Below are 11,585 nucleotides of genomic sequence, written 5' to 3'. Positions count from 1 at the left end.
GGAAGAAGAAGAAATCCCTGTACAGCTTAGGGATGCCTTAATTGTCTCCATCTTTAAGAAGGGAGACAAGGCAGACTGCGGAAACTACCGTGGTAATTCTCTCCTGTCCACAATAGGGAAGGCCCTAGCTCGCGTACTGTCCAACAGACTCACTCCCCTGTCAGAAAACATCCTTCCTGAGTCTCAGAGTGGATTTCGCCCAAACAGAGGCACTACTGACATGATTTTCACTATTCGCCAACTGCAAGAAAAATGCCGGGAACAAAATCTAGCACTATACATGGCCTTCATAGACCTCACCAAAGCCTTTGACTCAGTGAACCGCCAAGCCCTCTGGCTGGTTCTGGCAAAGATTGGCTGCCCAGACAAGTATGTCCGGGTACTGAGACTGCTGCATGATAACATGTCAGTCACAGTACTTAGCGGCAGTGGAGACGAAACTGAACCCTTTCGGGTCGACACAGGAGTCAAACAGGGATGTGTCATGATCGCTATAACACTATTCTCCATCTTTATTGCTGCTATCCTCCATCTCACAAGCATGCATCTGCCCCAGGGAGTCGACATCATGTACAGGACTGACGGTCAACTCCTCAACATCAACCGTTTCAGGGCTAAAGGTCAAACCACCACCGTATCTGCAGTATGCGATCGCCCTTGTAGCCCTCTCAGAAGAGGACCTATACAGTCCATCTTATCCGCCTTTGCGAAAGCATACCTACAGCTTGGTCTGGCCATTAACATAAAAAAGACCCAAATCCTCCACCAACCACCACCAAACAGCAGTACACCAGTCCTACCCCCCAACATCTCCATCGACAACATCACACTGGAAAATGTAGACCACTTCCCATACCTCGGCAGCCTCCTATCCTCAAATGCTGTCATCGATGATGAAATACACCATCGCCTCAGTTGTGCCAGTGGCTCTTTCTCAATGCTAAGGAAGAGAGTCTTTGAGAACCGCGACCTCCAACCAAAGACCAAAATCCTGGTATATAAAGCTGTGGTGCTCCCCACCCTTCTGTATGGGTCAGAAGCCTGGACCACATACAGCAGGCACATAAAGGCACTTGAGACGTACCACCAGATGTGTCTCCGGAAAATCCTCAGGATTAGCTGGGAGGATCGGCGCACCAACACCAGCGTCCTGGAGGAGGCAAACATTCACACCATCACTGCCACCATTGCCCAAAACCAGCTCAGATGGACTGGCCATGTTGTCTCGCCTCCCAAAACAAGTCCTGTACTACACAGACCGAGTAGAAAATAATTGGGGGAGAGGGGTGGAGTTAGTTGTTTTTACACACAGAGTTAGGTTTCAGAAGCGCTTTTCAATACTTTTCATTGGTTCAATATTTTTTAACCAGCACAGAGACATAAAGGGTTTACAATAGCGTTGAGTTATGAAAATATAAAATGAAATAAGAGTTAGGTGGTTTCCGCACGACAGCGCCGATATACATTTTGTAGTGGATACTCCAGACAATGCTGCTCCGCATGCATGTCTACGATGGAAAAACGGGTGTCGACAAAGCTGACACGAGCTCAGACCAGACGTGAGCTTTGTACGTCAAACGTCAAAGTCACGATGGAATGATATGCAGACAATTTTGGTTTTCTCACCGTAGGCTCGTTTTTTTGGTCTACACCACTTTGATAAATGAGGGTCAGTGTGAGGAAAATCAGTACTCAGACAGGCACACAGCTTGCAACTCTACAAATACGGATATATTCTGCAGTAGTTAAGGTGATGAGCAGAGCCTGAATAATTGGAGCGAGGCAGGCAGAGAGAGCTGCCTGTGGGCTGGAAAGCTGGCTGGCTAGACACTGAGTGAGGCAGGCAGGCTGGAGGGATGCGGAGCAAGGCAGGCAAGCAGAGACAACAACTGGAGTTGAACCTGAGGCACAGGAAAACACAGAGTCAAACTAAGTTCAGGCAACACAAGTACTGACAGAGAACTTGGACTTAACAGACAGTAACTTTAGTACCACGTTGGCGGATTGAATGATCTGACAAAGACTGTGAGTGTAGAGATTGCCGTATATAAACTGCAGGAGCTTGATGGGTGTGTTTTACGTGTGTTTTGAAGGGAACCTTAGCGCCACGCCCAGACACACACAGAGATACTGAGGGACTGTAGAGAAAGAGAGAAGAAACGGAGGAAGCAACCAGAAACACGGCAGCTGGGGAAGGCCCAGCCGGAACAGAAGATGTATATGGCTGTCAACTTTACATTTGAATTAATTCTTGCTATTTTTACTATTGTGTGTGTGTGTGTGTGTGTGTGTGTGTGTGTGTGTGTGTGTGTGTGTGTGTGTGTGTGTGTGTGTGTGTGTGTGTGTGTGTGTGTGCGTGCGTGCGTGCGTGCGTGCGTGAAATTCAGAACCAGGACAAGCTGGCTTCGGTGGCCTTTGGGAGACTACGGCGCCAGGTCTTCCAGAACAACAACCTCCACCTGCACACCAAGGTTACTGTCTGCATCACCACCCTCCTCTACAGCTGTGAAGCATGCACCACACAGACTTCCTCCATCATGTCACCATGACTACTGTGGACAGACAATCCACAGTGTCTTAATTACATGACAGCAGAGATGTAAATGTACCGTACATCAGGCAAATGTACCGTACCTCATCTTGGCATGACTCACAGTTAATTGCCACACGATATGTCCTGCAGAGGCTCACTGCTTAATGGACACGCTGTAGTGTGTGTGCAGTGAGGCTGAACCTTGTGTCCACTGTTGAATTGATGGCATCGACACAATTGTCGTACTTGTCTCAAATGTTTAAGTATGTTGCACATAGAATGGCCATGTATCATTGCATATACTGTTTATAGGGCCTAGGCTATACAGTTAACCTCACGTCACCAGTTCGCTCGAGGGGTACTACCCGGAAGACTTGCTCAGTCTTCCAGGTCCTTCAAAACGCCACTGAGCATCTTCAATTGAAATTAAGATCCGGGGCGGGGCTGTCGCTCCGTCCTCATCCGCTCTCTATATATTATAACTATGGTGTGATCCGGTCTAGGCAATGGATAAAAATAAATAAAACGTGGTTCCGGTTTGCTGGTTCTGTTTTTTTGGTGCTGCTTTGTTTTGCAGCAATCCCCATTTAAATGCTGAATCGAGTAAAACTAACTACTAGTTGAGTCCAGGGTGGACTTGGGGACCCCCCAGGGGGGGCTCTGGGACCCCCTGAGTCTCCATGTGATTTGTGGGGGTCCCCAGATGACAGTAGAATGACAATTATTTTAATACCGGATACCTAAAAGAAAGAAAGAAATTAAATGAAAAAAGACCATTGCTGCATCAAACGGTTCGGAGGTTAAAACATCAGCACACTGGTTTTAAATCTCAAAAACAATTTAACTAAGGAACCAACACAACGTTTTGATCATTTGCCTGATGAAGACCATTATGGTTGAAACGTTGCACCATTAATACAGTTGTTTGGGAGCTTTAAAACCAGTGTGCGTATCATGTTTTAACCACCTATTTGATTCTTGCCTTGATGTCCTGCACCTGGCCTAAATTCAGGTCCTAGGTTTCCAGTGCACTACACACAATCTATTCATCATTGCTTTCTTTCACACACAGGGTGATAAACTGCTGCAGGGCAGGCGTTTGTATGTTTACAAATTAGGGTAAAGGGAATACTATCCATCAGCGGTGTTATTATTGTACATACAATAAGTAAAGTAGAGGTTATAAGCAATCGATAACGTAATTATACTGTCACCGCTGCCACAGAGGTAACCATGTACTGGAGCTGGTCCACAGAATGCTTTCACACACATGCCATTCATTTCATAAGTGCAGGGATATGCTGTATGCCTAATATACATGTATGTTTTTAATGCAACACATGATGAGAGATCACGTGTTCGCACACACACGCACGCACGCACATCACGCGCACATTTGTGCGCGCACTCACACACACACACACACACACACACACACACACACACACACACACACACACACACACAGGGAGGGAGGGAGAACACCACCGCAAAGCAATTTATCTCTCATGATGAATTCTCATTGGTGTCTCCGGAGACATCCAGCCCATGCTGACAAATCAACACATTTTTCACTCTTGCTATACTCCCCCTGCCTCCCTCTGCTTTCACTCACCCTCTTGCTCTCATACTTTCCCCCAATTGATTTTCCCTGCCCCCCCCCCCCCCCTCTCGCTGAGAAAAATGCACATCCCAAGACATGACTAAAGGTTACGATAGAATCTGATAAAAAATCGGATGCCTCTGTCTCTGTTGTGCATGTTGCTGTGCATGTGGTTGTGCATGCTATATGTATGCCCTGAAACAAAGCCAACAAAAGTTGGTTTTGAACTTTAGCGATGTCGAAGGTTCAGGCTTTTGGCTCGTTTCCCAACGTAGCCCACGTTGTTTTCGCTGTAATGGTGGAGCGAACCACAGTGTGTTTATAGTAAAGGTTAACCTTCACGTGACCTTTTTACTTTGCCTCTCGTATATGCATATCACAGTTAGTACAGCACATGCTGTAGGACTACATCTCACAGACAAAGCGTGTCCATTTCTTACTGCAAACTGTGCAGAGCCCTTGTGTGTGGGTGCGTGTATGTATTTATTCATTGTTACTCGTATTAACCCATTCTGACCTGAGATCAGATTCTAAAAATGTCTATTACATCCTGACAGTTTCATTATTAACCCATTCTGACCTGAGATCAGATTCTAAAAGTGTCTTCGATTTTTCAAAAATAGCAGACCTACAAGCTCGTATCGCGCCACTCGGTGGCGCGATATGAGCTTGTAGATCTGCTATTTTTCAATAGCTAAAGCATAACATGATGCCGACACCAAAATGGGTGCCCGTTCAGAATGGGTTAATGCAAGAGGTCTTGTGTGTGGGTGCGTGTCCGCATGTATATGTATTTATTCATTGTTACTTGTTTTAATTATGCTTTTGTTTTTATATGTGCAGCCCTTTCGGACATGATTTGGGACCACGGTGCAAGATACTGATGGGCATGCTTGTATTGGTCGGAAGGAAGGATGGACGGACGGACGGACGGACGAAAGTGATATTTCTTCTTTTTTTTTTCCCACGATTTTGTAACCCAGTTTTCTTTTCACCCAGTGCCAATTATCTAATGTAATCCTGGGCGCTACACTTCCTCTGCCAACCTGGGGGGGCAGCGGACTGACCTCATGCCTCCTTCTATGCATGAGGAATCCAAGCTGCTTCTTTTCACCTGACAGAGGGGAATTTCCCCGGCCGGACGTAGCGCGTGGAAGGGACATGTTATTCCGACCAGTTCCTTTCCCCTCCATCAGGCGCCCCGGCTGGCCAGGGGGAGGTAGTTTAGAGACCAGGATTACGGCATGTTTTTGTGAGGGTATCTACCCTAGGGGACACGGGGAGAACATGCAAACTCCACACAGAAAGGCCCTTTCGCCAACCCCCGCCTCGGGTATGGGCACTGATGACGCGGAGGAGGGAACACGCCGCCAGTGCCCACAGCGTCCCCAGCGGGAATCGAACCCAGGACCTTCTAGCTGTGAGGCGACAGCACTACCAACTGTGCCACCGTGCCCCTAAAAAAAAAGGTGCATGTTATTTCTTTTTTTTTATTTTCTTTGTTAAATTTTGTGTTAAATAGCTCTTTAGTCCAATATAGCCTCCATGTCTCTCCACCTCTTTAAGTAAACAGAAAATACATTTTGTATCCGATCAGGAGAGAGAACTCACAGATTAAACTAGAACTGCACTCTGTCGAGTGCATACTTGCTTGTTGCACACTAGTAGGCCATAAATGGCCAACTAGTGCGCAAGCAGAGCGCGCATGTAATGTTTTCGCCCGCTGTAAACTGTCAAATCTCAGTATCTCTGTGAACGAACGTTTGAAATGATTAATGTTTAGATGTAATTATTTGCTACCTACTATACATGTAAACATTTAGTATTAAGTATGATTCTAGTTTCTATCTATATAAGAAATACTGTTTTATTGTTGTAGATATATTCTGGATCCCTTTTTTGTTTTTCAGAGACAAATAAATCATTTATATGTGTTGAAAAGAAAAGGTATATAAACTGAATTAAAATATGTTATACAGTATACTTTTTCTGTAAATGGTGGAATCTCAATATCTCTGTGAAGGAACATTTGAAATGTGTAATTATTAGGTGTAACTATTTACTACCTATCTACTTTATGCATGTAAACACCTATAAAAAAAAGTATATAAACTGAATTAATTTTTTTATTTTAATTTTAAATCTATTTCATGTTGGACTATAGTGATATTAATACTAAATCATGATCAGAGTAATATGTGTCTCTAACTTCAATTTCTATACTAATACGTTCACATTTGTTAAAATATACATGATCTAAAATATTTCCGTAATCTGTAGTTGGATTTGTATTTAATTGTTTAAAGCCTAATTTTGACATGTAGGTCTTTATACTTCTTTCTATCTCAGTATTATGGTCTTCATTGAAATCTCCTATTATCAAAATTGCAGAAGTCGGAGATGATATATATATTTACCATGTTTTCGAGAAATGTGTTTAATTTTGAAAGGTCTGTTTTAGGTGATCTGTACATAAGTAAAGTACATAAAGTAGAACATATATATGTATGACAGAGCTAGTCATACACATACACACCACGTACTCTGGTCCCAGCAGATCAGGCACAATTTGATATTTTATTTTTTATTGATTATGTATATAGTATACGTATGACTAGCTCTAAATGATGACGTAAGAAATATATATAGTATATATATATAGTATATAGGCATATACTATATATGTATACATATATACTCTATACTCTATACTGTATAAAGTGTGTAGTTGTAAGTTGATTAGCGGTATTCTGTGGTCACTTTGGTCCAAAAACCGTGACAGCTGTTCCGCCATTTGAGGCTTACGCAGAAAAACATCAAATCTGTGCCCGTATTGCTGGACCAATGATGACGAAATGACCATATTTCTTACGTCATCATTTAGAGCTAGTCATACACGTATTTCTTACGTCATCATTTAGAGCTAGTCATACATCAAATCTGTGCCCGTATTGCTGGACCAATGATGACGAAATGACCATATTATATATATATACTCTATACTGTATAAAGTGTGTAGTTGTAAGTTGATTAGCGGTATTCTGTGGTCACTTTGGTCCAAAAACCGTGACAGCTGTTCCGCCATTTGAGGCTTACGCAGAAAAACATCAAATCTGTGCCCGTATTGCTGGACCAATGATGACGAAATGACCATATTTCTTACGTCATCATTTAGAGCTAGTCATACACGTATGTGTATGACTAGCTCTAAATGATGACGTAAGAAATACGTGTATGACTAGCTCTAAATGATGACGTAAGAAATATGGTCATTTCGTCATCATTGGTCCAGCAATACGGGCACAGATTTGATGTTTTTCTGCGTAAGCCTCAAATGGCGGAACAGCTGTCACGACAAATGAGACAGGCCGACCACATTACTTGCGCGCCCTGCTTGCGCAAGTAACAAGTGCAATAGGAAGTGATGACTCAATGAAATGAGCCGACTAAACTGGAACTGGAACATACAGTACTATAAAGAATTTATGCTGATTAATGGGTAGGCCTATACCCTTGGCTGAAATTGGCAACCCATCCTTTAAGGAGGAAAAAGAGACCAGTAAAAGTAAGCACAGGTAGACAAATTATCAACCTTTATTTAATCAGGGAAGACCTCTCTTTTGCAAGGATGCCCTGCATGTGTACAACATGACCACTGTATACAAAACAAGTACAGTCGCTTATATGTAGTGCCTTAACTTGATTCTATTGAGACCAGTTCGTCTCTATAGATTAGAAAGAGTGGGCGAAATGAGTGGAACGATTGGACAAGGAGGGAGGGAGAGAAATGTGGAAAGAAGCACAGATAATGGGGGAATAATGAAGAGGGGTGTGAGGAAGAGAGATAGTCACAGTTGCACCATTTCCTTTGCTATATGTCTGAAGTCATTTCTATACATTGGAAACAGTTGTGTTACCGGCCTAAGCTCCCATTACCTGCACAGTGTATTCTACCAAGCACGCATGAATGCACGCACACGTGCACACAAACTGCACGCACACAAATACAATTAAGTACCACCACCACATGCATACACGTGACAGGCACGCACCAAAGAAACCAATGCAATCTGCGTAAACCTGTGTAATCTTTATCAGAAGATGTTCAGCATACAGTACATGTATACGTGTGTTTATATTTTAAAGCGGAGGTGGCAGAAAGGAATAGGAACCTTTTTGCAAATGCATATCGGATTGGATCCCGCCGAGCGCGTTGCTTTGGAACCCGGCATGCTGCGGCCGCGAAACGTGGCGGGCTGAGATGGTGTCTGGTATCGTAGCACGCTGCAGATGATCACACTTTGTATTCTCTGATTACTGAGGCTCGGCCCTTATCTGCAAACTGCCACATGGATACTTGGTGGTCAGCTTGAACGTAACGTTACACAGTAAAATCCTGAGTGTTAATTCAACTCTGAAAGGGTACAAATTTACATTTATGGGTTTTTTGCTTTCCTGGTTTTTCCCTCCCAGATCTCTCTCTAAACTTCTGTCCATCACTTTAATCTTACAAGCTACGGGAGCCATCAGCATCCAACTTTACAGTCTGTAGGCCAAGGAAGACAAGATCAGAAGGAATGTTCAACATCAGGCACTAACAGTAACTTGACAATGGTCTACGGAGTATGGACCAATAAGAACAGAGGGCTTAAATAGACAGGCATTAACAGGACACAGGTGAACTCAAAATACAATCATCACAGGTTAGGCTGGTAAATAGGTACACAATAGGCCGACCTCTCGGTGCGGCGGTTCTTGTACTCTTTGCTTTGTTTTACTGAGGGTAAGGTTAGAAATAGGTTTGGAGTTAGGCATAGTTTTACTGGGGTTAAGTTTAGGAATAGGGTTAGGTTTCGGCACCGTTTTACTGAGGTTAAGGTTATAGGTTTTACAATTTAAGCATAATTTACTTTGGTTACTTTAGGAATACCAGCGACTTTGTTGGTATCTATCTATCTATCTATCTATCTATCTATCTATCTATCTATCTATCTATCTATCTAGTAGTGTAAACTGGGATAAATGTAAGTCCTGAGTAGGCTGTCCAACCTACGGTGGATCAATCAGGTCACTCCCCCAACTGATATTGTGTCATGTGCAATCTATTACGCATGGTTAGCAACACTTGTTGTAGGCAGCATACAATGCATCGGTAACACATGATTTCAAAAACAGACTAACAGGTGAACAGTTTCAAGGTACATAATTAGCTAAATGCAGTGCAGAAAATAATAAACACATCAAGCTCCATAAGCCTGCCTCCTCGAATCTGTCCTTGAACGAGAAAAAGGACGGGAGGAAAATAAAGGAGGAAATAACTATGTATGAGCTATGTTGTCTGGCAAATGGAGACATAAAAAATAAACAATTAATAAAATGTTAATGAAAGTAGAGAGTTCAGAAAAAAACATCAAGAATAGTCTTTAAAGTGAATTTCCGAAAGTGAAATTAGCCTTCAGTGTTTCTGAATAAAAACCAATTTTTTCTTCTCTTACGCACCTGTCACATTGTAGGTGTGCAAACGTCTTACTAATTTTTGTTCATGTGGTTCAGTTTCATCCTGTGGGGTCGCTTCCAACAACATTTTGATTGCATCAGGCTCCATTAGCAGCTTCTCCCGTGTTTTGTCGCACGCTGTGCCTTCTGTCAGTTGGTCCCTGATTATTTGATCATACAATATTCCATATTCGTAGGCTCGGGCGAGCATCTCCACGTCTCAGAAGGACTCTCCTCCTGCATGGCACTCAATTGGGATTTGCAAGTGTCTGCAGTCTGCTTTTATGTTGATGTTGTGTCTTTTCAGTTCCGATTTGATCAAGGCTGTGAGTACCATTCCCAGTAATATCCAGGCACAGAGGAAAAGGTTTCCAGCCAGAGGGTTGTAGTCTGTCGTCAGTCTGCCTTGGATCAGTGTGAAGATAATCCCAAAGAGCTGAGCAAAAGCATTGAGGAGACCCGTGGAGGTTCCTTCAGACTCAGGATAGGTGATCTCCACTCCAAACTCAAAGCCCAGAGGGATGTAGCCGGTTATGAAGAAACCAAGTACTCCGGCGGTGAGGAAGACCACGTAGATGTTGCTGAGGTGAAGAGCAAAGGTGAACACCAGCATGCTCAGAAATGACAGGAAGTACACTATCAGAGTGGTCAACTTGTATGTCTTGGTGTAGTCCAGCCAGAGGCCACAGATGATGGAGCCCACCATGCCAGCTACGACCAGAGTCAATCCAATACGCCCTGCATTCAACTCCTGGTCCTCAAAGCAAGCCACGACCATCTGGTTGAGAATGGTAGATATGGAGTAGAAGGAGCCAGTCATTATTCCATAGCTGATGAGTAATAGTGTGAAAGCCTTGTTTTTGAAGAGGTTGACTATTGATCCTTTATAAGAGTAGTCCTCTGGAGGATTATCTGGCAGCACAGCTTGAGCATGGCTGGGCGGCAGCGGGGGGCGGTCCTTTATCACTATGACGGTGAGTATGAGGAGGAACGTGGAGACAATGGCAGTGCCATAGAACATGATGCTAATGTTGTTCCCCATTTCCCCAAGGTCCTCCGGAGTGTTGGGAACCAAGACGGGTGGCAGCAAAAAACCTACAGCTGACCCCAACTGATTCCCCAGCACGGCCGTAGCACATGCTGTCGATACCTCTTTGGGACCAAACCAGACCGAGGCGATGTGGGACGGCAGGCCAAGAATAAATACTTGGGCACAGGCACATATGATCTGTGCCAGCATGGTCACGGAAAAGCGATCAGGGTGTACACTGGCGCACTTCAGCCAGGCCCCGAGACAGTTCAACACTGCCCCCAGCACTGCTGTTAGTCTCAAGCCCTTCTTATGAAGCAGCCATGCAGCAGGGAAGATGAGTGGGATGTAGGCAACCATGTAGACTATAGACAGCCAGTCCACCTGGTTGCTGGTCACGCCGTAGTAGTGGGTGAAGATATTATTGATGATACCGTATTGGATCCACTGGAAACCGTTGACAAATGAATTCAAACTGAAAACTGCCAGGATGGCAAAGCGACACCAGTACAGTCTGATTTCCTTACTTTTCTCATTGCATCCTGCCTCTGCTACGCTACTCATCTCTCCTCTTTATCTTCTGGTTGTGAGATCTTCTCCAGAACCTTAATTGGGTCTGAAATGCTCAGGTGGTCTAGGTCTACCGGGCTGCCCCGCCCGGTAGACCTCCGTAACCGGACGGGGAGATAAACGTGCGGCTGTGGATGACCTCACCGGGTAACCGGTTTGGCTACTGCGCACAACACACTCATTTCAACAAATCTAGTATTTGCCACAAAGACAGATTTCTTCTTATGGTCCACACACCGTGTGTAGTCAGCTTTTAGGCTGAGCCGCTGAATGTTACGTCTTCAAATAGTTTATTGTGATGTGTCAGTTTTGTCCAAATATGGAGTTCCACACAGGCTTCTGGGGGGGGTCCG

At 44.1% G+C, this 11,585-nt stretch overlaps 1 protein-coding gene across 1 annotated transcript; it reads right to left on the bottom strand.

Annotated features, from left to right (window-relative positions):
• Positions 1–9,852: 9,852 nt before the first annotated feature.
• On the bottom strand, positions 9,853–11,226 carry LOC310875546 (choline/ethanolamine transporter FLVCR1-like; the record flags this gene model as incomplete). Its single annotated transcript, XM_083788820.1, has 1 exon — positions 9,853–11,226. The coding sequence occupies one exon, from the start codon at positions 11,224–11,226 to the stop codon at positions 9,853–9,855; it is 1,374 nt and encodes a 457-aa protein (XP_083644946.1).
• Between the last annotated feature and the right edge of the window lie 359 nt (positions 11,227–11,585).

This window comes from Protomyctophum parallelum (genome assembly GCF_964188405.1).
Source record: "Protomyctophum parallelum genome assembly, chromosome: 1".
NCBI lineage: Eukaryota > Metazoa > Chordata > Actinopteri > Myctophiformes > Myctophidae > Protomyctophum > Protomyctophum parallelum.
This window is presented reverse-complemented; position numbering and strand designations above follow the sequence as displayed.